Genomic DNA, 27,395 nt, shown 5'->3' on the forward strand with positions numbered 1-27,395 from the left:
AGGAAAATGCATTTGACAATAAACCTAGTCCTCGTTTTTTCCTTAAAAAAACCCCAAAGCATTGCGGACGCATAGAAATGGCAGAAAAATTAAGCTCCTACTCTCACTTCTTGAACTATGTGATTGCCAAGCTTCAATTGTAACAATACATAATACATAAGACCTCACCAAGAATCAGCCTTGATATTTAAGTCACATTTTAAATCAGCATGTTGAGGGCATTTCTTGTAAAATGAAAAAGTTTGACCAGGAAACCTGGGAGGTTTCCACTCTTGTTTCAGAGAAATCAGCATTCTTCCATGAATTAACAATATAAAATGACACAAATATAGCTTTCTGCAAGCCTTTGTTTGGAAGACTTTCCAAAATAGAATCACATTGTTTATTCTTCCAAAATCATCCTCATATTTCTATCATAATGCCCCTACATCTACAAACAGAACTGCAACCTCTGTGTGTGTGTTTTGTGATACTCTTTACTCCCTGGCTTACAGAATTTTCCAGGTATCATGTTGTTAAAATAAGCAGATACATAATCCAATTTAATTATGTTTCATTTTACTAAACGTGCAAAACAAACAAACAAAAAAATTTGACACAGTAGACCTTCATTCTATGTGAAAAAATTCTCAAGGCTCTTGAGCAGCATCCAGACTGTGACATGAAATATGAAACTCTTGGCACTCAAACCTACCAGGAGCCTGTTGGCGTAGGGAGGATTTCTCCAGGCTGGAGAGTTTTGCCCTTGTAATGACAATGACAGGCAGATCTGTTAAAAGAATATTTATGCATGTAGATACAAAAGCAAGATGAAGTGGGATTTAAGGGCAATCCATTTATCAAGCTATTATGACAATCAGGCCTTATAATTCATTAACTCAATCCATATTTACAATATACTTCTAAAGGCAAAAACTAAAGGATGACACTCTGACTGTATTGAAGTCAGTGGCAAAACTCCTAGCATCTTCAACAAAGCCAGCATTTTCCTCAGTCTCTATATTCTTTATTTACTGGTTCTTTGCATTAGTCTTATAAAGACGAGTTTTTCTTCCCAGTTATGGGAATAGTATGGCAATATTTAGTTTCCATTCATAGTGATGTCAAAATGAGAGGACAGAAGAATTATCATAGCAAAATCCACTGTCTCTCTCTGTGAAAAGAGCCAGATCGGACAAAAGTACCAACAGAATTCCCTAGAAACCATGCACAAATATGGGAATACCAAGTTACCTCACACTATTTAATAGTTTGAAACAGCCTTTATCCCCACAGTATGAACATTATTCATCTTTCCAAAATAAATGTTACAATGAACAGCAATAGCTTTGTATAAACTTGATATTTATATAAATACTCATTCCAGTTTTTAATTCAGTACCTGAACTCAGTAACTCTACATGATATTAAGCTGTAAAATCTTGGTACACAACGTAAAAACACTATTTCCTTTCATCAACCATTTCCTTCCATTTAACTGAAGCGTTTTGCATATTATCCCTGACTTTATGGATTGCTGCTACATAGATTGCTTCTCTTTTTTTCCTAAGCGTTAAAAAAAAAAAAAATTAAAATGTGAAAATGCTTTCCCATTAATTAAAAAAAGTTTCATCATCCTCCTTTAAAACAGTGTGACATATCTTCTCTGAAGTGCAGTAGGTGGCTGTACACACAGTAGCAGATGAGGCTCCAGTACTGATTAGTACAAAAGAATATGAAATCTTCATGTATTGCTTTCTATTCTGTTTAGGCAGTCTAAATCTTGAGAGAAACAGCAGAAAAACTACTTTAAATCTTGCTGGAAAGAGGAAAATGTGCCTATGCATATGTTCTATTTTCTTATGACTTACATCGATACACAAAAGTTGACTGACTCTTCAAAATATTTCCCATCTGGACAATTACATCCTTCTGCACAGTCATCACCACAGGCATTTGTCATAGAAAGTGAAGCACAGGAGTGTTTACAAAAAGAAGAACACTGATGATAAAGCATACCACTGTGACACATCACAGCTGGAAGAGAGAGACGGAGAGAGGAGAACAACATACTCTTAAAATGTGAAAAATGGAAAACAAAGCAATATATCATAGGAGTGCAAAACAGCAAAGCAAAATGGTCTTTTTCTGCACTGGGGTGAGTTAAATTCCATGAGGAAAACACATTATTTTACTGATTTCTTAAGTTAAAAATGTTTACATTCAGGTGGTTTTATGTTAGAAAATTCCTTGGCTGGAATTGTCTGTCTTGTAAGCAGTAGGTGTCTGTTCTTCATATGTTAAGTCTGTGGTGGTGTGCCTATCTAGTAACTCAGGCTTCCAAGAAAGGAAGAATGGTCCAGTTAAGGTTGAGGCATTTACTTTTTGGTTTAGAAATGTTTTCCTTTAGGAAAGAGCCCTGCTCCTGCCACTCCCTGACTACTTTAACCTCCATGTGACTTAGGATATCAAACTCAGACATTTAAATTCTCTCTGTAGCCTCAAGTAAGGGATGGACACCCCTTGTGAGGCAGCTCAGGGTCCCCAACTCAGATACCTAACGTAAAGGTAATTAGTGTTCTCCCCTGAGTATGGCATTAGCCCATGGCACAACTCCAGTTTCCAGTATTTTGTGGAGGGAATGTTAGTTGTGGCATTCTAAACATTTCTAAAAGATACCCCTTTCTGCAAACATTACTCACCACAGTAAGAAATATGAGATCTGAAGTCAATGACGACCCCGTGCTTGCCACAGACATAAGCGTAGTGTGCTAAGGCATTACACAAACAGCTACTTCCGCATTTGCAGGCGTCAAAGCGACATAGCTGGTAGTATAGTCCTGGGCTGATGTAGGCGTGACAGGGAGCAAAAACTTCTTGATTGATGATATCACAGTGAGATGCATACCCAGCTAAGAGAAGGTGACATTGTCTTAGCCAGACCCATTTTAATATGTTAGTCAAATGAATAGCACAGAATATTAAAACTAAACATAGCCAGTTGTGCAACAAAAACATGTATACGATGTCTTTCTGCAAAGTTCTGTAGATTAAAACTGATACTGTAAGCAACTCCGTCAACAAAAAAATCCACTTAAGATAAAAATAACTGTATGGATACAGTTACGCCTTCCTCTAGTAGTGAAGGAAACTTAAATTACAAAATAATATATTTCAGAAAAGTTAGTTAGAAGAGTCATCCAGAGCTTAGAACATGTTATTTCCTACTTGATGTTTCATTCAGCTTTGCAGCCGGAAATGGCCATACACTTCTTGGCATATGGACTCAGAAAGCATTACAGCTGGAGCTAGTAGGCATGCAAGTCCCATTTGGCCATATATCTTCTAGCGCCAACAGACCCTCCTCCTACCACTGAAGTGTACTATCACCACAAGTGGGAGAATATCTTGGGAACACCATAATGTGGATCATATTTAAGCCAATTTTACTAGTAAAAGAGTGTTCTTCATCCTCCCTGTTCATTCCCACATACACAGGCTGACACAAGGATTTCTGGAGTCTCTCAGTGAACTAGATTCAAGGAGTGAACTTGACTTGGTTGAAAAGTAACCTGATGAAATAAGTAAACAAAAAAACAGACAATAGTTTATTTTTCGGTTCATTAGATTAAGACCATAACAGACCTGGAAAAACATTTGTGCTGGCTCAGCACAGGTGGTAGCATGGGGCAGGACCACGTTCTTGGGGACTGCTTTTTCCAGTTATGATTACAGGATCACCGGAAAATTCAGGCTGGAAGGGACCTCAGAAGGTCATCTAATTCACCCTCCCTCTCTAAGCAGCTTACATTTATGTCAAATTCCACCTTCACTGAGGAAGCACAGAACTGAAGGTGAGGGATGAAGCAGCTTGGAGAGATGGCTGAGATGCAATGCTTTAGAAAACAAACAATGCTGAAGGCATAAAAAGTCTTAGAATGCCCCAGATTCTTAAAAGTTTATGGTTATTCTAGGCTTGCTCCCACAGGCTCTAAACACAGCCAAATCCCACATCCTTAATGAGACCTTATGTCTAAAACATTAAAAACATTAGGCTAAATTCTGCTGGAATTGGCAACTATTGTCTGCCCATTGTCTTCATTAATTGAAAAGAACAGCAACATGGAAAGGACGAGACAGTCAAAGTTCAACACAGAACATGGGCACATCAAACAGCCAAGACTAAATCTTTCCTCAGGAATTTGAATAAATCCACAGATCTCAGGTTGTTTGCATCAGTTTGTGTCAGAGAGCATAGATGGAGGATAAAGAAACATTTAATGCAACAAGCATGGAGAAGCCAGAGACAAGACTTTTGATCTGAAGGCTGTCTTGGCAAGACACTGTCTCCTGTACTTTCTTTGTCAATCTACAAATGTGCATCACATCATTCTTCTTGACTGGCATCATTTACAGGAGTGCAGACGGTGTTCTGGCTAGCACTTTGCATCTATATTAGATAGCAGAATTTAGGACTCGGGACCAGCACACCCAGCATTTAATGATCAACTAGCTTGTATTTATGAAGTATCTACTTCATTTTACATGCTAAATGTATGGAAAGAAAAAGAAAGAAGAAAGAAGAAAGAGGAAAGAAGAAAGAAAGAAGAAAAGAAAGAAGAAAGAAGAAAGAAGAAAGAAGAAAGAAGAAAGAAGAAAGAAGAAAGAAGAAAGAAGAAAGAAGAAAGAAGAAGAAAGAAAGAAGAAGAAAGAAGAAACAGGAAACAAAGAAAGCACATCTAAAACTGGAGATGAAATACATATACATGCAACTCATTCAGAGAGAAAAAAAAAATCCCAAAATAATAATATACAGCTAATTCCAGACTCCCATGTGAAAACATACCATTTTGCTGATTAACGTTGCATGGATCAACCACAGGAATATTGATAGGCACAGAACAAGCTGAGGAAACCTTCCATGCATTGGCATGAAGTTGTGGGGTCCCTTCTATCATCCCTGCTGGAGAACTAAAAAGGAAAACGTCAACACTGCAAGCGTCCTGCTGACCTTATGAACTACATGGGTGAGGACACAAGTACATCAAAAAGCCTTAGATGCACAGTCATATTGAATATTCATCATGTCAAACGAATTTCTATCTATGAGGTATAAAAGAAGAAAGGGCATGTGCAGCTTTTTCCTCAATATTTTACTCATGCAAAAACATTCTTACACTTAAAGCCTGCCTTCACTTACACGTAATTCAAGTGCCCTGAAATCAGCTGGAGGAGGCATTAACGAGAGGAGAATTTGGCCTTCATTCAAGTACATACATTCAGTGAAATGTCAAAAATTTGTCCCATTAGCTTATTACAGTGTTCTAGAGTGGGGCTGTTTGCACTTTTATGCTGGTTTTCACCAGGTATTTCAGAAGCATTTATTATTGTTAGAAAAAAATTGTGACATTTTAGCTTGAGGAACTTTGGAGGAAATAAAGTAAAATATTAAGGAAAGTGTACCCTTCTAATTAAACTGTTCCTGTGGTTCAGAATTATATTTTTTCCTTTAAATCCTGATGTGGGGGAAAAAAAAAATCAAGCAGTAATAAATATTAATCAGGTGAGGATGATCCTATTATTATCAATCGTTCACTCATTTTGTCAATGCTCATGTGTTTGCTCTGATGATAAAGGTGCAGCAGGGAGGAAAAAAGTGCATTCAAAAATATCATCATCCAATAACTTCTATAAATAATATGGTGGCTTTCTAGAATTACTTAGCTAAACATCTGGGAATGACTTAGATAAATTTATGAGTTTCATAATTTTGTAATGACTAACAGTTTAATTGAAACATTTTATATTGGTTAGTTTAAGAAAGTATGAGCATGTTAATGAAATGATCATACAGTTACATTCAACAAAACTTTTCACTTACTAAACACAATCTAAATGTACAAAATGCAACTTACAGAAAATCATCTCTTAAATTCCCATTGTACGTTCCACATAGTCCTAACGTTCTTCTCTTCCAGCCAACATCAACTTGAACATAGATCCTCTCTCCATCTTTAGCAAACAGTATCTTCAAACCAAAACTGGTTTTCAGTTGAACAAATAAAGAAGATATATTCTGAATTTCAATAGCTCCTGAACACAGCAAATGAAAAAGAAAAACAAAGTCACTGAAATCCAACTTCCAGGTTGTATTGGTTTACTGTTTAAACAAAATAGATTTTGAAAACTGAGAAATAAAATGAGAAACTATGCACAACCTCACCTGCAGCCAAATAACCTTGCCCATTCTCCATCTGAACTTATGAGGCTGCCCGTTCTCCATATGAATTTATGAGACTACGTGTCTTTTTCATTAGCAACACAAATCATTAATTGCAACTGTCAACAATAAAAAATCTCTCACTTTTCTGTACCTGCAAGTGATCCAGAAACCACAGTTGCAACAGCATGTCTCTGGCAATGAGAAGACAAGAAACAATTTGTTTCTTGTCTTCAGGGATAAGATTAATTAACAGAAGTCTGTAAAGTGTATTGCAGTCTTTAGATAGAAGGTTGCCTCTCACTACTATTGATACAACATCAGTAGAGCACCTTCCTTAAACTGTATGTGAACTAAGGCTCTATGAAATTCCCAGCTTTCCTACCCAGCAAATCCATTATGCAAGGAAATTGAAATTTCACAGTCACAGCATTCATTTGCTACACATTGTTGGGCTACTTGCAGCTGCAGATCTACCTTCACAAGCAGCCTCTATGCATGCACACACACACTTAGGTGCACAAACTGAGAAGAGGCAGATAAAATGTTTATGTCCGCTTAAAAATATCCTTAGCTGATAAAACTTACTGGCTACACCCAATTATCATGTGACACCAAAATATTTTTCATAGATTACATTTGTCTTAGGCTATGGAAAGACAAAAAGTGAAATAGGGACTGATTCAAAAGACATAAAATGAAATTATCAGTGAAATTATGAAGCAGAACTGTCAACATAATTGAAAGCATAACTTAGCTATGAAACTCATTGCCATAGGAAGCTGTTAATGTCGAAAGCAGAACTGTGACTGAACAAATTAAATGAAGAAAAGACACAGCTGCTAAGCTGCAACCACCAGCAGAGAACTCCCTAAATTGCTTTGCTGGAGGCTAGAAAAGGAAAAGGGAACTCCCACTTTACTCTTTCAGAATGGGATTAAATCCAGTAAGAATTTACTACTGATTACTGTAAGACAAAAAATTTAGCAATAACCTTCCCACCCTTATTGCTTAATTTTATAACAGCCTTTTAAAGCTGATCTATTTTACTGTCTTTTACAAAAAGATGAAGTAATCTGCCTGAAATCACAACGTAAGTCAGAGCTGAAAGCAATGTAGATCCTGTAGAGCACGTACATTATATTCCTTGCCATTTATTCCAGAAAGCTTTAATCAAGCTAGACCTCAACATCAGCATCAAGATGACTTCCAGCCTCTCTTCAGTCCCTTTTTTTTTCTTACCTCCTCCCCCCTAAACGTGAACAAAATAAGTGGAATTTCTAGGTATTCTGCAATACATCAGGAATGTAAAGAAATGGGGGTATAATGAAGGATTCTGTTTCACAGGCTGAGAAAGTACATTTCTAGAACAATTACTGAGGTTATAAGGAGTAAGTGATTGTACATTTCATAAGTTATGCTTGAAGAAATTCCTTTTTTCATAGACAGATGTTATTGAAAGGCTTTGGAGCATATAAAAGAAAGAATGTGAACCCTGGTAAAATTGTATTCTGCACACTTCTTACCATTAAGGTTAAAAACTTGGTTAGGACCAGTTTGGACTTGACCAGATCTTGTGAGAGTTACTTGTTTGCTCACATCATCTTCAAGAACTAGTGTTATGGACTCAATGCAGGCATGGTCAAAGTTCTAAGTAGAAACAAGTTTCACCATCAGAAAAAGGCAAGGAAACTCATATTACCATGGAAAGAAAAAACAAACAAAAAAATAGTTGTATAGAAAGAAAATACCAGAACTGTCATCAGGTAAATCAGTTGTAAACTGTCACTCAAAAAATTAAAGAAAGCACCCAAAATTGCATGTAGAATGTAATAAATCATTGCATATGCATATAAGAGCAAGGAAAATGCATTTTAGCTGTTATGGCAGTCAAGCAGTAAGTAGACAGATGTTCCCATGTACTGATACAGGGTTCAGAAAGGCCACACTTGCATGGCCACCTGTCCTGGTTTTGTTAAAAAAACAAGTTTCTCTTTTAGCGAATTTGCCTGTCAGCTAAAGCCTTCATATTAGCTGCATTTTCCTGGAGAACCAGATACATGTTTTGGTAAAGCTAGCAATGGAGTGCAAAGTTATTGATAAGCATGGATGGACATCTCGCAAGAGGGGCAACGAGAAACAGGCGACCAAGAAACTGACCAACTGTGTATAACATTCCATTCACGTGAATACTTCATATAAAAGTGGGAGATCACGAGGATCTCGTCCCTTTTTTTCCCTCTGCTTATAGCCGACATTAGGAGAGGACCTTGCTAGTCGTCCCTGCGAACTGAGGCCTAGAGAGAGACTGAATCCAGCTCCGGTTGGCTGCAGAGTCCAATCCAGGACTTCGGGTGCCGGCTCTGCAGTTGCTGAGACTTTCAAGATTGGTTTTGTATATTTTGTATTATTTTCTCTATTCTTATTAGTAGCATTAGTAAAACATTTTTAATTTTTCCAACTCTCTTCTCTCTGTCCTTCTTTTCCTCCCAATCACCTGTCCTTAGTGGGAAGGGGGGAGAGGGAGGGGCTGAAAGGGGAAGGAGGAGGGAAGAAGGAGGTTAACAATACATCTGCCAGGGTTTTATCGTCACCCCACAATCTAAACCCTCGACACCACCCTGGGTACTCCTCCTTGCTGGGTTAACCCATGTTTGAGTGAGATTGACCCTGTCTATATCAAGCTGGTGCAGCCAGAGCCCAAATGCAGCAACACAGGAGATAGAAACTCTTGCGCACATGAAGGTGCTTCTTGCCTTGAAAAATAGGCATGATCTCTGACTGCAGACCAAAATAATAGAATTTCTCCAGAATTATACTACAGTAATTTATATCTGACTATCAGAAAATGGTGACTCACAACCTAACTCAAACCCACCATTTTAGAGTGCTATCCAGGTAGAATTTATGTATCTAAGTACAGGACAAAAAGTGACACACAACCAGCTTAAACCAAGCATTTTATGTTCTGCAGGGCCCCTATATTTTCAACCAGAAACTTTCCAAGGCGCCTAGAGCTGTGCTAAGGGTCATTTTCAGTATCATCCTTGTCTCTCAGTAGTTACCTAACCAACCATTTCATGCTTGAGGCCACCTGAAATGCAGAAACAGGAGGCTCAACACCTATGCAGAAGAAGGAGGTGCTTACAAAAAAAAAACAAACAACAGAGACAGCAGCTCATAGTATAAGTTTTGAAGGGATGGGAGAGACAGTCCTGCAGTAGAGCAGCTTCAGTGCATCAGTCCCTGCTGATGGGTTCAGGCATTCAGCCCTCAGCACATGGGTGGCTGTGAGTCATGGTCTCAAAGCCTCTTCTGAGAGCCTAGGTTTTAACATCATTAAATCCAGCTCGCAGATAAGTACTTTTTATAAGCACTTCTGTTCGTAAAGCCAGTTGTTGCATAACTGCCCAAATACTTTTAAATAAATGTGTGGTGGCTAACCTCTTCAATAGTTTTCTAAAGGCATTGTTCTGACAAATTAGTATGATATAACATATCAAATAAAAACCTAAAGCTACCAAAAAAAAAAAAAAAAAGTCTCTTGCCTAACTAGCAGTGTATTAAACCTGCTCAGTGCTCCCAGGAAGAGTTTTTCTAAAGCCTGTGACATACCATAACCAAAGACACATATACTCATTTAATGTTCATGAATGAGTAACTTTTTAGATTTTAATCTCTCTAAAGATGCAATCGATTTCACAATAGGCAATATGACACATAGCAATACAATTGCTTACAAAAAAACTGTAAAATGGTTTCAGTTTATGATCTTTTCTATAAACATAACCTGATAGTTTACATTAGAACAAGATTGCCTGAAATATCAATGGACACATTTGTTGTGAATGTTCAACAAAAATGTGACTTACCTGTCCACAAGGTGATTTCTGTAAAGTGATTGTGAATTTGTTTTTCCCGGTACCTTTTACCAAAATGTACTGGCAAATCCCAAGAAAGGTAAAATGACGTCCATCAAATGTTGTAAAATGAGAGCTACCTGTGATGGAGCACTCAGCTTGAGAGAAAAAGGAAAAACAAAAATGTTCACTTGCATAAGAATGTATTATTATTCTGTAAATGATGAAAGAGATAAATGAGAAACTCTGCTTATTTCTAAGCACATAATTCAGGCTAACTTTAATCTATCTAGCTATTATAGCATTTGGAAACAAAATATTTTATATACAAATATTTCCACCAGATACCATCGCAAATTGCACACACTGATGCACAACATCTTTTGGTTTTAACTAGATGAGACGTCTTTGAGTCACAAGTTCTCAAAAATACAAGAGAGTTTTATCTTTATTACAACTGAAGTTTCCTAGAATTATCTTCTTCATCAGATTTTGGCATGACACAGTGTGAAAGAGGACAAGCTACTTTCTTCTTCCTTCTAGGTACTATGACACCACTGGTTAGCACAGGTATGACGAGGCTGCAGGTGCCTGTCCTTGGGACTCATTTTTATTTGTTTTTCAGTTCAGATCAGGAGATCACTGTTGAAGCAAGTCTCCAGGGTATCCTCACTTGCTACACTTTGATTCACACCATGAGGCAGTGTCAGAACACATGAACCAGATTCATTTGGGCTGCAACTAGTCATAATCAACATACACAAGACATGTGGAGGGGTTCTCAGTGTCAGTTGTTTCACACTGCAGATCCACTCTGTCAAGACTTGCTTAGTAACTGATAAGCCTTATTACCTCATTCAGAGGGAGCTCCTTAATTTGTAAAACATTCTCTCTTTCACAAGTTTCATAGTGTAATCTTGTCTAAGACATGGAACTGTCGAGGGAGTTTCACTACCTGACTACTGCATATTCCTCTGAGTAACTCACTACAGAGACATGTAATCTTTAAAGGTAATGATCATCATCTAAACATTAATTGCTGTTACAAGGGAGAAAATACAGCATACTGAGCATCAGAATGATATTTTTCTTATTATTTGCATTACAATTGCACCTAGAAGTGCAAGATCCTTATACCTGGCCTAGGTACTGCACAGGCAATAGAAATAAACTGCCTGCCCCGAAGAACACAGGAGACAGAAAACAAGATGTGGATGTAACATGCTGAGTTAGAGAAGCAAATGGGAAAAGGTAAGATAAGTAGAGTAAGGTAGTTAAGAGCTTCACCCCAGCTGACCCACTGCCACTCTCAACATCCATCTCCTTAATCTTCCTTCTTAAATGAGCATCCCAAGCTCTTATATCATATTTGGTTCTGTTGCCTTCTGAAAAGTGTATTCCTTATGTTCACTGAGGAAATAAAATAATAATGAAACACAGATACCTGGGCAATCATGTTCAGTGCAGTTCCAAATGCCACCAATACAAATACTAAAAAAAAAAATCAGAAAACAGAAATTCAGTGTTCTGATCTTTAGCAAAAAAAAAAAAAAAAAAAGCAGCTTAGAGCTAATCAATATGTCTTGAATTCACCCTTTCCATGCAACAGCCTACATGTTTTAGTGGTACACAGGGTCCATACTGTAAAACATATAGACTAAGTAGACTTTTAAATGTGACTATGATGTTACACTAACTACGGGCAGCAGTCACAGAGAGAGGAAACACATACGTGAGGCTTTCACATACCACTTGCTACATTCTTGTTCAATTTTTGAGCCTACAGGGAAGGCAGTTCCATGATAAACACAAGGACAATTCGACACAGAGATACAAGTTCCATTTTCCATAATGAGACCTATTGGGAGGGAAGTTAATAAATGAGATAAAAACCAAGTTAACAAACTCTGGATCACTGCTCTTGCTCCATCTGACTCAAACATTCAAATCTGCCAGAAGGTGATCTCACCAGTCTTAACGGGGGACCAGCAAAAAGAGTTACCCAGGGAGTGCAGAGAGTTATGAACAGTGAAGCTCTCTCAAAGCAGCTGCCACTCTGAATAGTTGCTTTATGAAGAATGTCTGCTTTAAGCACGTAAAACTGTACAGACTCAAAAATTAAAAGATTCTGAGATCACATAATCTCTAGTCCTTCTAGAACAGGACTGTTCATAGTCCAATCCCCTTTTTGTATTGAGTATAGGTCACAGGAAGTTTGTTTTCTTGTACAAAGCGTAAGACATATCCTGTTTAAACAAAACCTCAGTAGATTTTGGAATAATTCAAATAAAGTGGATTAAATCTGTTCAATATCTTCTTGTAGCAAGCATTAGTGACGGCTCCAGGTTTTAACTGATATTTCATTCTGAGTCACCTTTTTATCCTAGAGAAACGTTTAGAATACAATAAAAGGAAGAATCACAGTGAGAATAACAACAGCTAGAGCAGAATTTATAATATTCATATTTTCAGGCTTTAACTTTAAGCACAGTATATTTAGATAACTTTATTATGATGCTAGATAATAGGTTTGCACATATTTTTTTCACATAAAATTGGCAGCACTTACCATCTGGACAGTAACAGCCATCTAAACAGTGTAGATTGCTGCCAAGACAATCTTTTTCAAAAGTGCAGGTTGGTGGACAACAACTGATACAGTCACGATGTACAAAGCTGTCTTCACACTTCTCAGCTAGAAAAAAATACATGGCACATTGAACATCAGGGCAATTTCTCTTTCCATACTGGACAACCCCTCTCTATCAAATAAACAGTTGTTCAGTGCTTCTGGTATGGGTATTTATTTGAATAAGGTACAATGAATTGTTTGGAGAGGTTTTAACTGATGAACTGTGGTGAATCTCTCAACAGTATTTAAATGTCTTTACCAAGTTCTTACATCACCTCTCCAAAAGAAGTTATCATTTCAATGGCAGGGAAACATGTGCTTATATCTCAGCTAGTTCAGAGTCTTGTGTGTGAGACTGAAATGCAATTGATGGGTGGTGGTCATAACTAGAAGGAGCTGGATTAACTGTATAAATTCTGTTATAGGGCCTGTAGAGGCTGAAAGGTTATCTGGGAAGAGAGGCAACATCAGATCTCCACAGAATTTTGTTCTTCATCCTAGAATATGATTAGCACACATGATGTTTCAAGCAATTTGCAGAACCATTAATTTTGTATGTATCTAGATCATATTGAATTTGAATTAAAATATTCCTCAAACAAGTCAGGGACTTAATTGTTCCCCAGCAATAGTGGAGCTAGCTGATCTATTAATACTTCAGTAGCAGGTTTGAGTCCTATACTGACAAATGTTGTCCAGATGGAATTATTTGAAATGAATAGATGGGGTATCTCAAAGGTCACATAGTATGCTTTATTAAAGTCTTACTACAGGCAGGAAAGTCATCCCTCCAGTCTCGCACTGGGGATCCAGCATGAGAGCACGCTCTCGCATACTCTGTCACCGCCCTGCAGTACGTTTCATCATCATCCACTCTGAAATGGTAAAACAAGAGAGTAATCAAGGACCTCAAATCCCAACTACGAATCTCTGCCATGGGACACTGCACAGGGTACACGTAGCTGACTCCACTCAGTCATAATGACACACAGGGAAAATACTATGAAAAGGAATGAGCTATACTGAGCACACTGTTGTGGTTTTATCATTTGATCTCATAAAAAGTTATTTCATTTTAACATCACTGCACTGAACAAAATCACTAATTAAAAAATAAATAAATAAATAAATAAAAGATAAATGCTGGTTATGGTGAAAGAGAAACGTGACCTTGTCTTGAAGATGACAGACAACTCAATAGTCTTAAGATCCATGTCTCAGGCCCTCTCCCTCCTGCATGATGTGGAAACTCTGACCTACTCTGAAAAAAGACATTCTGATCCAAGTAATAAGTTCAAGTTTCCAATTGTCTGTCAGTCCTTGAACTTGGGCAAGAAGAACCCTCTTGGTGGACTCCTGACCTTGTGCTGGAGTACTTGGCGCCAGAAGCATTATCCACTGAGTACTGCAGACAGGCTCAGGGATTTACAGCGTGACCTTGGGCAAAGGCATTATCTCTGCCTTAGTCTGTACAGAAGAAGCTGTACACTGCACTTCTGCCAAGGATCAAGTTAAGAGACATTCATCAGTGTCTAGGTAAGCTCAAATTTTATTCAGATCTAAGTCACATAAGGTGAGATACCACCAACCTTTTGTTGCTGTGAAAGTCCAGCAACTCCCACCATTCACTATGGAGGACGTGACGCCAAAAGGAAAACACAACATTGCTATTATAAGCATGACTGTGACAGATCAGCTGAGTTTGTCTTTCAGCACACAAGATCGTGCTTCCAAAATTAATGATTTAAAGAATATATTTGTATTCTGCTTTCAACACATCTGTTATCAAATCAAACACCACTACCACTCTTTGTTACAGTGATCAGAGTCTCTCTAGCTCTCCTTATCTAATCCAATTAAATGGGTTTTAATAGAAAGAATACTTGGCATATATTATGGCCCCACAAAAAAACTTTGTAAACTGACACTAAGCCAGAAGAAGAGAGGTCTCTTTTATAAGAAAAATAAGCCTAAATTAATGAGGTTCTGAGACACAGAAAGTTCCTTCAAGGTTTTTAACATTCACACAATTCATATCAATACACATATGCATGTTGACAAAAATCAAATCCACCTTAACACCATTGACAATTATTCAATATCACATTTGAAAACTTGTTTGTCATTACTCTTCTTGTGCTAAGAAACGGTCACAATGAATTCCCGTGTTCCTCCAGAATCATTGATATTTCCCACTAGTATAATTTCCTTGTATTTTTGATTCAGGACATCCAGATACAGTTTTCAGGGGGGTTTGTGGTTAGCATCTCCTCTTTTGTCATTAATAATTCTCTATGGATTTCTCTTCCATGTATTTGTCTAATACTTCCTTGAATCTATGTAAACCTTTAGCAATCCAAATATCCCATGGCAGGCTGGTTCTGTGATCTTTGTTTCCACACTAAATCACTCACTGAGAAGTTGCATCTCCTTCAGTTTGAACTTGGTTCCTCCTAACTTCCCTCAATTCTGCTCAGTTCTGGCCTCAAACAAAAGAGTGAGCATTCATTTCATGCATCAAAAATAAATACACAAGAACTCCAGTCTTACCTGCAAAGATCATTCATACAGCTAGAAATATAAGAATACGGATCTATGCTTTCATGACAGCTGAGAAAAGGAAACTGTAGGAAGATTTGGCACTTGAAGAATATGTCCTGCACATTAAGGAGAGTCAGTAAAGGACGGTTAGCAAATATTTTCTGAACAAGCATAATTCTTTTTTAGCTTTGTTTCCCTAATCTAAGGTCCTTTTAATCCCCATTAAAATGTGAGAATCTCACAGTCCCAATTTATTGTTATGTCTCCTTTATTCCTCTTCCTAAAACCTGTCCATTCTGCCTAGGCTGGCTCGCGTGCATGCAGCTTCTAAACCAGCTGGAATGAAAGAGTGTGAAATTACCACAAAAAAAGGTATTTTGTGCTAATGCAGGAGCTGAGCATTTTACTTCTGCAGTATTTCACACTTTTCAAAATAATGAGCTGTAAGATGCCAGGACTGGAAACTGAACCCAAGTTTAATGCAGCAATGAAGAGTTCTGCCAAGCAGACCTGTGGCACTTGGCACACCCTATCTGAGCCTTTATACTTTTAAGCTAAACATCTGAAGATCTTCAGACATTCTCTAGCAACAGTCCTGACCTGAATCTTTTGTTTTTGAGAGCCTCAATGCATTTAAGGCTTTTTTCAATACGGTGTATATTATTATATTCTTGTACCATCGCTAGGCAGTGAAGATTAAGAAAATATATATACATGTAATATATATATATTACATTATTAATATACCTCAGTGGATTCTGCACCACCTGAGCAAGGACTGGAAAAATCTGAAGCAGTAGGTACACAAGCTACGTCATCTGAGGTTTGCACAGCCCAGCTATTTGCAAATTCAGCGATGTCTTCTGTGTATTCACCTACTGCATGAAAACATTGAAAGAGCATCCAGGGAAAAAAAAAAAATAGTCAATATAAACACAAAAGACAGCTTGGAAATTTCTGGTAGTTTTTCGATGTGTTCATTACCTCAGAGATATGTTTGGAGTGTGGGTGGTGTGGAAAAATGTTATTTTTATTTTTAAATTTCAGATAGTATTTTATAGTGCATTTAAATGAAAATATAAGAACAAAAGAAAAAAAAAGCCAAGTGTTGATTGGGTACAATCACTGAAAATTTTATAAAAAATATACAAATAAGGACGAGCATAAAGCATTCAATACTTAAGAAAAAAATGTATTTTTAAAAACAGTTTAAGGCTTTCATCACATTTCACAAAGGTTAGCACTGTTACCTCCCTCATTTTCCCTTGCAGCAGAAAAGCCCTATGGCAAACACACCACTACATGCCCAGCTATCCTCACAGCATGAGCATGGGAGAATTAATGAGTGAGATGCATGACTGGAAGTCATGGCAACCAGCTGAGGAAGATACACAAACACACAAAAAGGTTGGCAGTAAAGAAACAGACCCCAAATTTCCATATTTTTGCAGCAAGAACTAAACATTACATTTTCTCTATGTTCTTAAGTATGTTAAAAAAGTATGTTGAAGAACCTTACAGTAACTGGTATCTATGCCAGCGCTATCTGTATCTATACATGGTTGGGAGACAGAGTATTTTTTCACAGAGTTGTACTATCCAAAACTTAATCTAACTTCTTCCAGTACAAGATGTACAAAGTTTGACATTGCAATGTGGAAAGCCCCAAAGAACACTAATCAGATATTTGTATTTGGATCTCCACAAACAAACAAAGATAAGATCCTAACCACCAGTATATTTTACTTAAGAGCAAGGGATAGTTAGACATTTCTCCCTCTCCGACAGAATAGTTCTTTGTGCAGAAAACCCTTCCCAAACATAAAAATATGTGTTTCGGTCTAGAGGTAAACCTATTGACATAACTCTGTTTCTGCAAAAACATTAAAGATGCTTTATTTATATTTCAACATGCCATGAAAAAAATTTCTAAGTCCTCAAAAAATGCCACAAAATAAAACCATTGTCCTTGAAACTGTTCTATACACAGGTATAGCCTTGTATATTAAAACAATGCAAAGGTGCCATTAAAGATGAAGATAAAGAAACAGAAAAGGAGTTTGGTTTTAAACTGCGATTCAAAATGGGGTATTACGTGCCTCTCAGCAACCTATTAGTTTGGAGCATTGCAAATAGAGAACATTCAAACTCTGGAAAACTCAAGATAGATGTAAGAGCTTACCTTACACTACTGGGAGAAGTAGTTTAGTTGGGGAAGGTAAATCATCATCCCAGACTATTTATAACATTTGGAAAGACTTAGGAAAAAAAGTTGCAGCTTAGAAGTTATTCTAATTAGCAGTCTATTCTTGTGAAGATATCAGAAACTTGTGCTTAGAATTTGCATAGATTCAAGGCATCATGTTATACAACTGGTTCAAGGTAAAAAATAATTAATAATGCTCTTGATTGTACACTACAATAATACTCTAATTTCTGAAGAATTTCTGAAGAAACATGCTAGAAGAAATTACAATGGTGAAGAAATGCAGCTCTGGAAATGAAGAAAGCTAAGAGTTTGAAGTCTTTATAACAGATAATACATTTAAAGATACTGAAATTAATATTTTTTAGAGATCATGTGAATTCATTATTTCCTTCAAACTCCATTTTTCTCCATTATACATATTACCAGTTTTAACTACTTATTATACATATTATATACCGGTGTGCAGAAGTTAATGCATGAAACAGGGAATTTAACTCCTCTTATGGCAGAAGAGGTATGAGAAATTTATAATGGGCAGATTTTTAAAGACTGCACAAAGATACGTACACTGTGTGTTCCTTCACTTCAAAAGTCAAAAAGCTTCACTATCAACCATTAAAAAATGAGGAAAAACAAAGGAGGGAAGCAAGTTACAATGAGATAACTTTTGTGACTTAATAATATGCAAGGCCACGGGACTGGATTATCTCAGCAATTAATGGTAACAGTAAAACAGTCCTATCTTTGCTTTTAGCGGAGACTGAGAAAAATATTCCTTATATTCTCAAGCTTGTTCTTTTAATTTTTTTTTTCCACATTAGTTGTAAGTAGGACAAAAATCCCTGTTGAATATTTCCTACATAGACTACAGAATATTCTACCAGTTTGGCAGGTCATCTCTGCTCCAGGCACAGCATTGGACAACTCCTCATCCTACAGGGTAGTTGGAGGCACGTAATATACCAAAACAACAAAGAGATACAAGGAACTTCCTGGCAACAGCCTTGAAATTTATATATTTCAACTAGTATTTTTATGATGCTCATATAAACAAATGACTTGAGATGGTGCTTTTTTTAAATATTAATAATTTGGCTCCTCTCCTTCTCCCTCAATCCTTAAACATAGAGAAAACCACAAGCATTTTTTTGTTTATTTATTATTTGAAGGCATTTTCATTAGCTAAGATAAATGTACCCCAAGTGCTTTGTTCATCAAGAAAAGGCTTAAACATACATATAAATATTTGCTTGAAAAGGGACCTTTTCCCTTAGCATCTTTAATGACGAGCTAGAGCAGATATTTCATTTTCTACTGAAATAAATGAAACTGCCTTTTTACTGTATTCTATATGAAGTGAACACAGAAAGTTTTCACACAAGGTAAATGTGTATTTCTAGGCTATTTACTTACTATTTTGCAGTATCAGGTCATCATATTTATTGCCATTAAAATTTCCACAGAGGCCACAAGGTTTCCCCATATGTTCTTCTGTCAGCTTAATATAAATACCAGAGTTTCCATCCCAAGCAAGAGAAAAACCGAAGGTTGTCTTCACCAGAATATAGTCAGCCAGTCTCTCGAGGAAAGCATTTCCAATTGTTTGAGGCAATGTTAACCTGGAAAAATAAACAGTCTGCTTCAAAGATCTCATAAGAAACAAGGTTAGTGCTATAAAAATATCACTCAAACATCACCTTCTAACTCACAAAGCCCTTTTTCCCAGGTGTGTACAGTTGCTTCCATTCAATTCTTTGTAATTTTTTTACTATTTTTTCTTCTGTTTACTTCTCTACATCAACCATCAAAAACGAAATGTTTTTCTGCTGTATACACCTATCAGTTGTACCAATTATAAGCCTGAAAGAATAATGAATCTCAATTTTCAAAGCCCAGCATGAGCACATTGAGGAATATGTGACTTCATGAGTATGCTGCATTGCAGGAGGAGCTATGTGACACTGTGACCACCAGCAGCCCTTTGGGCACGGGGTCCTCGTTGGGTTAGATGTCTGCAAATGGAGGAATTTACAGTACAGAAAATAGCATTGACCAAAATATCTTCCTCCTGGTGCCAGAGAACGCTGGACAATAATATTGCAGCGTGGATCTAATTCTAATCTTCCAAAGTTGCTTCTGTTGGGATGAACAGCATCACTGTAGCTGTCAGCCTCAGATGGTAATGGCTACAACCTCAAAAGGGATGGCAAGAACACCTTAACAACTCTTTGAAATTTTCTGTGCTTCATCAACCAGTAAAACATGCAGACTTTATTGATAAAAAGTAGGGACAGGTGACTGTTAGGTTACACCTGAGGTGAACACAAGGTTCCTGTGGGGAGTTGTGGCAGTTGCACATTCCCTCTGATATCTGGAACCTTCAACAGGGCAGTTGACGGCTCTTTTGGCACCTTTTGTGCCCCGTTGTGCCTGTCCCCACCTAGGGTGGTGCCAAGGTGCTGACAGTCACATCCTCCCCTGCCCTGGGGCAAGGTGACTTCACCTCTGCCAGCTGACGGGGCAGGAGGGCTGGGACCCTTGGTCAATTGAAAGGGTCCTTAACAAGACCCTGAATCAACTGACAGGGTCGTTAGCAGGGGAGGTGCCCAGAGTAGCTGCAAAGCTTCTGGACTATGTTCTAATGCCCACAGCCAGATCTGATCAGCCTATAAAACAGGCTCCCCACTGAAGACCCACTTTGAGTGGTTTTCTTGGAGCAGCAGATCTATGAACTGGAGCCCTCCCCTTAGACTGGGATGCCATCTAAGGAGCCTTCCCAGGATTGAGTGCACCTCACCTCCTCATTTGGTTGAGTGGTTATTTACTGAATATATCCTTGAATGAGCCCTTGCCTAACCCAGGCAACGCTAAGTCCTTCCCTAACCCATCTAAGTGATTATTTCTTGTGGATAGCCTGTAGTCAGAGGGCTCTGGTTTTGTTTCTTGTGAGTGAAATGCATGCATGCTGTGGATTCTCATTATTCTTACGTTGTTGTGCCCCAATAATCTCCTCAGCTGATATCTGAACCTGTATTTTTTGTTATCGGAGTGCTAACTAATTGTATACACCCTGCTTCCAGTCAGTTTATTTGTTACACTTTTCCGGCTAGAGTAAAGTCTGTTTTGGAACTTGTTGTCTGTGTAAAACTGACTTTGGGGTGCCTCTGTGAAAGGAGTATATGCTATCCTCACTCAGGTTTTACAACAGCACCATTACACCTACTCACACTAGAATTCTATCAGCCCCAATACAAAATAGCGAGAGATAAATAAATAAATATACATATCAAATTATCTTCTATGGCTGGTGTAAAAAGCATAATTTTTCTGAGCTCTGTGCTATTTTTTTGTAGTAAAATGTTAAAACCCACCCTTAGAACACTTACCTCATTCCTTCTTTTCTTACTTCATGTCCTGAAATAGTTATCTCTTCTTGGTTTGAAAAAAACAAGCTGATGTACCTCTGACAATTATATACTGAACCATAACAGTGAGGACTGTTATGAACCTTAGAGGGGAAAAATATACACACAATAAGAATAAATGTTTGTTCTCAATAATTTCATGCAATTTTTCATAAATTCATATCTTATATTTTATATTTCTATGCACCCATTACTGAGAGAGCTTTGCAAAAAAAATACTTGGAATATGAAAATAATAGTTACAAAATATCCAAAACTGGAAGTTCATGCTACCCAATACTACTAAGAAATACAAACAAGACGAACTGTTTAATAGCACAAAGCATCACAAGACAGTGGTTTAAAGACTGGATGAAATACTCAGCTATTTTACATAGATGAACTTCAGAGACACTGTAGTGAGCTGTCTTATAACTGCCAATGTAGGACCTTTTTATTTACACTGAGGAGACACCCCTATTGCTCTGTTTCTAGAGGGCTGATCTATAAGAGGCAACAGCAAACCAATAAAAAACCTCAGCATAATACCCGCATTCTCTGCACCAGCTGCAACTGGTACCAGCTGAACTACAACACACCTTCCTGAGCCACTCAGGATTTGTTGAGATTTTGGAGTGCTCCCACAGATTACTGCAGGTATGTAACTTACATGGATCTGTTAAAACTTATTTCACACTGGCTTTCCAGCCCTGCTAATGAAGAAGGGAAGGCTTTCCTAAAGTCTGCCTCTGCCTGTTATGTGGATATAGTATAGTGAGCCATGGTATTGGTTTGAATTGCATATCAGCTTCCCCAGTGTGAAAACCGCAATAGCAATACAGGTTTCAGTCAGCCAGAGAGATTTGCAAAACTGTGTGTCTCAGATATTGTCAATGTATGACTTCCATGACTGCCCACTACCAGAGATCACAGATGCGTGCTTCCAGAAGTGAAAACCATGCAACTCCTATCACAGCATGTCTACAGTGTTAGGGCAGTCAAGTAAATCTTGCACAAAATATGTGCAATCAGACCCTGAAACAGGCATGATAAGGCAGTACTCTTCCTTTTAATAGTCTGGCAAAAAGGAGGCTACCACTAAAGTCAGAGTTTCTTTGCATTCCTGGCGTTTGGCATGGCAGAGCACAACTCCCGCAGGAAGGTCCTTGTTCCCAGAGACCACAGAGCTTTCGTTGGCCAGGGTGTGATCTCACAACTTGGAAACTGTGGGTTCAGATTTACACTGGCTGATGACAGGGATACAGCTCTCCAACTTTCTGTGCATATGCTCTGATCGATTAACTACTACACAGTTTTGAAATACACACATAACGTAAGTGAGTTTTAAGCACATACCTACACCAAGGGCTTCAGCAAAACTTCAACAGCTTTCCTTCAAAAAGAAGCTGTGGGATGCCTTAAACTACAATGCTTCACAAGCTGATTTTAGACAAAGCCTCTGATTTTAGGGAACATGTTGTGAATCTTAGATACCTCTCATTATCTAAATTAAAATGTAGACATAGTTTATGTAACTCAAATATGACACCTATGACTGTGCATCAACTTCCTCTGAGAAGGATGGGAGTGCATTACCAGTTTACTTGACAGTCCTGTGAAGCTCAATAGATTAGTAACTGGGAAACATTTTGCCAACATAGTAATGAAGTCTGTAAAAGTAACCAGAGCTATCATTTTTGTAGACAAGCTCTGCTGGTAAACACATACAGTGCTAACACATACTCAAATTAATCTTCCTAAACTAACAATCCTGAAAGTAAAAAACAGTTACGGTTTCTTTGAGTAAAATAAACCAAAACAGGAAAAACATTCGAGTTTTGGGGGTTTTGTATAAAGAAAATAATAATTAAAGACATCATAAATGTTACTGGTGTTGACAGATGATTTCTGTGTAAACCTGGCCCAAGAAATAAACACAATCAAGGAAAACCAAAATAATTCTTTTGGTTTTTTTCTCCTCTGGAGAGGTGGATTATTAAAGCCAGAAGGGCCATAATGTGAGGACTTGGCAAGGTTCGTGGCTCTCCATTGCCCAACCTGTAGTGACTGCAGTGCTTCAACATTACTTATTACTTTTCTGAGTAAACATTTTCAGTTTTTAACAAAACATGACATTTGCTCCAGCAACTGAATGGTAGTTTCTCTCTTTCCAGAGCAACTGGGATCCACTGAAATATTGATTCTAGATTTTAATACAATCTTGGGCTTTGCTACAGCATTTTCTGAAAAATCCTGAAATATCATAGCAGCATAAAGAATCAAAATAAAATTGTGGAAGGCAGAGGTAACAGCATCTGTCTATAACCTGATTGAATAGAAATGGCAGTCTTAATGGCAGATTTATCTTCAGTAGGGGCTATTACCTGGGGGGAGATGAGATCACGTATTTATAAATAAACCAGTCCTTGGAGTAGGAATCAGAGTCTAAGTCTGCCCTTGCCCCTGTGAGCACTGTAACCACCAGGGCTCAGAAGCAGGATCCCTCTTGTCCCTCTCCCCGGCTCAATCAGCACTGAATCCCACCCATTGTTTAAAAAGTAACATGATGAGCTTGTATCCTCTCCCCACAGTAACCAAGAGCCTGACAAACAGGGCGTCTTCCTTCAGAGAGGGTATAGGTTTGAACTCTCCCTGACCCAAAGTCATTTAACCATGGACACTCAGCAATTTGAGGAAATCACTAAAAAGAGTGCTTTCCATACATAGGTCAAGACAAAGGCTTCTGAGCTGTTAATCTTCTCTGCATGACGTAGAGGTAATCCGAAATTAGAATGCAAATCTCCAGAGAGGACAGAGTTTTCCACAGGCCAGGAAAGCAGCTCCCCATAGCATCCCAATAGATGTGAATGGGGGTCCTGTATGCTTCAGTGCCAAGCTATCAGGCAGGTGACAGCTCTTTGCGCCTTACTCTGCAACTCTTTTTTTTTTCTTTCTTTCTTTTTATTTTTTTTTACAAACTAACAGCTAAAGTTTACTGAAGTTTGCTTTAAGACCCACTTTTGTTCCCAGAAAGGAGAGATGAGAAATCCTTATTAGGATAAGGGGAGTAAGAAATACTATTTTTAATATACTGACTGCTGATTATAATTTCATCAGTGTTTTGAGTTACTGCACATAGGCGTAGACATTTTCCAGCAGCATAGTTTTATATTTAAGTAAGCAATACAGCAGTTTGATCCATTTATTGTGTGTCTAGTTATTTTACTTGTGATGAAAAATAAGTCCTGTAATACAGGAATACTCAGTGTGTTATTTTTAGCATATGCTCACATACTTACCCAAACAGTGTACTGGGGTTCTGGAGTACTGCAGTCTTTTGCAAAAATATAGGAACAATTTCCCGGGAAGTAGTAGTAGATGCCATCAAATGTTTCAAAATGATACTGTCCCCATGATTTGCAAATCCCATCTCGGTCCTTACCAGAGTTAGGTACTGGAAAGAACAAGCACGGTAATCAAAAATTGACAGGCGTCTACAAAATAAAGAGCTCAAAACCGAAACAAGAACTTAGAAAGGAAATACACCGCAAGGACAAAATATAACCTAATTTCTTCAACTTTTGATAAAGTCAGTACATTTTTTTAAACTGTTGGCTGCAGTTTTAGTCATGTGCAGTCATCATTTTTAATTTGCTTCAGTGGATACATTGTAATTACAAGTACAGGTAAGGGATTTAGATCTACTGCAGATTCTGGAGGACAATATTTGTTGAGCCCTGCACACAGCAGATTCCAGAAACCAGTGCATTGCAATAGTTGGTAGTTTTATTTGCAATAAGTCACTGTTTGTTAGAAAATTGCAGTGACTTTTTTGTTCAGCTAACTATAAAAAAAAGCTGGCTGGCTACTGATGGACTAGACAGTGATCTATTTGTTACAGTATCTATGTATCATTACAACCCAAGTGCTAAAATGTAGGTGTTCCTGATGTTGCTCTACATATAACCCCAAAATATCTAATTTTAATCTTTTTAGCTACTTGTGGAATGATAATCCTACTACATAGGAATCACAAATGTGCTGTTAACGGTAGTGTTTTAAAAACCTGACCCTTAAACCTCACTTGAAGCTGAAGATGGAATCTTTGGGCCCAACACCTACCAATTTGGCACCTGCTTCCTTGAGCCTGAAATAGCTGACAGTCACAATCACCTGCCTCTGTGCAGGCTGCTCCATTAAGGCACTCCTGAGGACATGGACCTGTAAGCAAGCACAGTAGCCTCTTAGTACATACTATATTTTGCAAACAAGCTCAGAGACCAACATTAAATCAGTTTATTGTTAAATTATAAGCAGCTATATTAGCTAAGAAAATTAACCAACAACAATCTCCAGATTTTAACATTTACTCAATTTTATCCTTTGGTTAATCCTTGGTTAAAAGAGAAGCAAGGTTCCCTCTCATTTGGTTTGAGACTTGTAAACTAACAAAGGAGCAAAAGGTCAGCCTCCTCCCAGCAAACAAAAGGTCAAGTTCCCATGCAAAGAAACCAAATCCCAATCCTGCTGATCTTGAAATACATAGGACACAGATTATTCTAATTGACTAAATTAAGCACAATTTATACTTATGTTCAGCTCCTCCCTCCTAAGCATTACAGCAAAGAGTACATTCAGCTTATAAACAGTCCAGAATATATAATTTACAGAATCAAAAGCAGCTATAAATAACCTTCCCCTCATGCTAAAAAAAAAAAGTCAGTTAAAAGGTTATTTCTGCTTAAGAGGTGGCTGAAGTCAGAGACTTAAGATTCCATGGGAATGGCTTGTTTTATGTTATAGTTAGTAATTGTTTCCAAAAGCAGTTTCATTAAAGGGTTTTATGGTCTGGAAGATAGGACCTCTCTGTAATCTCTGTAATCTACTAACCACTTGATGAGGTGGTTCTAAATCATAATTCCCCAAAAGAAAGGTAGTCACAAAGTAAAATTCATCATGTTTTGCAGATAGTTTCTTTGTTTCTTGGGGGAGAATTAAAACCCTAGGTACTAATGTTTACAATCTTGCTGACGAAGATCCAAAAAGCCTTGCAAAAAGCAGGAAGTAAATTAAATAAACAGGCCCTTCAACTCCCAATGAAGCTATGGTAAAGCTGCTAGTGACATCAAATGGGAAAAAAAAAAAAAAAAAATGGACTTTCACAGTAAAGCACACACAGAAGTTACCACTAATTCAGAACATCAGCCTTCACCGGGAAAACTCCTTTCCTTGCTTAGTTTTGAATTTTTCCCATTTAAGAATTGCTTCCAAATATACACAAATGCTCCGAAAATACAGACGAGGCAGAAAATATTGTTTATGAAACAGCAGCAACGTGGAAAACTTATCTGTTGTTGTTAGACTTGTGAGCTGTGAAGTTACATATATACATTTACATGGAAAACCACAACAGAAAACACATACCAAGACATACGTACTTTCCAAGAATACCAAAGTTCAGTTGTATACAATGAACTTTTCTGCAAAACAACTTCTGTAGCTTGGACATGCTTTACATGTCTGTACGATGCCTAAAACCTTCCAGGAGCAGCCACATGCTCATTGCCTTAGCACCACTGTCCCTTCACATAACCAGCTACACACCTCTCTGACATACTTACTCTGCCAAGGCCACAAAAAGTGGCAGAAAAGAAACATTGTAATGGAACTAAACTTTTTTTAAAAATCAAAGATTTGCCTTAGTTAGCTGTTCAAATTTGGTTGTAAGGCTATGTTGAAAGTACAATTTTAATGGGAATTTTCTATGACTTAACACGGACAAAACGAGATAATGAGGTAGACCAGAGGTTTGTAGGGTCGTAATGAGGAGGGCTTTCACAGCCCGTGGTGACATAGGAGGGCTGACAGGAAGGCAGGAGCCTCTTTCATCCCATGGGTGCGAGGAACACGGCACTGACCTCCTGGCAGACTCCGTGTCAAGGCTCCATGAAGGTGCGACCGAGGAGAGGCACCTTGAATCTGTCAGAGAAATATAAAAGCAAAATCAAGGTGTTTGTGCTTTACAAGTGGGATGATAGAAGCCTGAGGCCTCACAGCCTAACATTGGGTTGGGACTTTTAACACAAAAGGGTAATCTACGGCTCGGCCAGCACACGGCACAGCTACAGGTGCTGCAGGAGGAATTGGCAGCCTGGGCCATTTGGGGAAGGCAATGCCTGCAGCAACTGTGGGGAGGGAAAGCACAGCTTTTGGGGGGGGGGAGGAGGACACAGCTGTGCTGTGGGATCACTACATGCCTTACAGTCCCAGTAAAACAGCAGGGATCCATTGGAAGGAAGAGTGAGAGGATGGAGAGCACTTGTGGTGTTTTCACTTTGGTCAAATACCAATAGGTGGTGAGCCTGGAGATCTGATACCCCTCCATTTCCCCTTTTCCCCTGACTCATGTTCTGTGCTGCACCCCAGTCATCCTGCTGTGCATGGATGGATTTAATGTCCCCCTTGACATCCTTCAGAATTGTGTTTCAGGTCATCCCAAACAAAAGAGGAAACGGATCTGCCTGATGTGCTTCCTGTCTTTTTTGGGAAC

At 38.1% G+C, this 27,395-nt stretch overlaps 1 protein-coding gene across 1 annotated transcript in view; it reads right to left on the reverse strand.

Annotated features, from left to right (window-relative positions):
* OTOGL (otogelin like) overlaps positions 1–27,395 on the reverse strand; it is a gene marked incomplete at its 3' end in the record, with an annotated part of 91,155 nt that overhangs the window by 60,087 nt on the left and 3,673 nt on the right. The window contains exons 4-21 of the mRNA XM_082072954.1: positions 26,764–26,824; positions 24,968–25,066; positions 24,145–24,299; positions 20,828–20,949; positions 18,855–19,060; positions 15,980–16,110; positions 15,242–15,348; positions 13,460–13,566; positions 12,629–12,754; positions 11,809–11,917; positions 11,504–11,550; positions 10,072–10,217; positions 7,726–7,849; positions 5,895–6,072; positions 4,826–4,950; positions 2,682–2,891; positions 1,851–2,016; positions 695–769 (exon numbers count right to left, since the gene is read on the reverse strand). Coding sequence (XP_081929080.1) covers positions 695–769; positions 1,851–2,016; positions 2,682–2,891; positions 4,826–4,950; positions 5,895–6,072; positions 7,726–7,849; positions 10,072–10,217; positions 11,504–11,550; positions 11,809–11,917; positions 12,629–12,754; positions 13,460–13,566; positions 15,242–15,348; positions 15,980–16,110; positions 18,855–19,060; positions 20,828–20,949; positions 24,145–24,299; positions 24,968–25,066; positions 26,764–26,824 — 2,294 coding nt within the window. The remainder of the gene's footprint in view (positions 1–694; positions 770–1,850; positions 2,017–2,681; positions 2,892–4,825; positions 4,951–5,894; positions 6,073–7,725; positions 7,850–10,071; positions 10,218–11,503; positions 11,551–11,808; positions 11,918–12,628; positions 12,755–13,459; positions 13,567–15,241; positions 15,349–15,979; positions 16,111–18,854; positions 19,061–20,827; positions 20,950–24,144; positions 24,300–24,967; positions 25,067–26,763; positions 26,825–27,395) is intronic.

This window comes from Streptopelia decaocto (assembly GCF_964273445.1).
Source record: "Streptopelia decaocto genome assembly, chromosome: 1".
Classification (NCBI taxonomy): Eukaryota; Metazoa; Chordata; class Aves; order Columbiformes; family Columbidae; genus Streptopelia; species Streptopelia decaocto.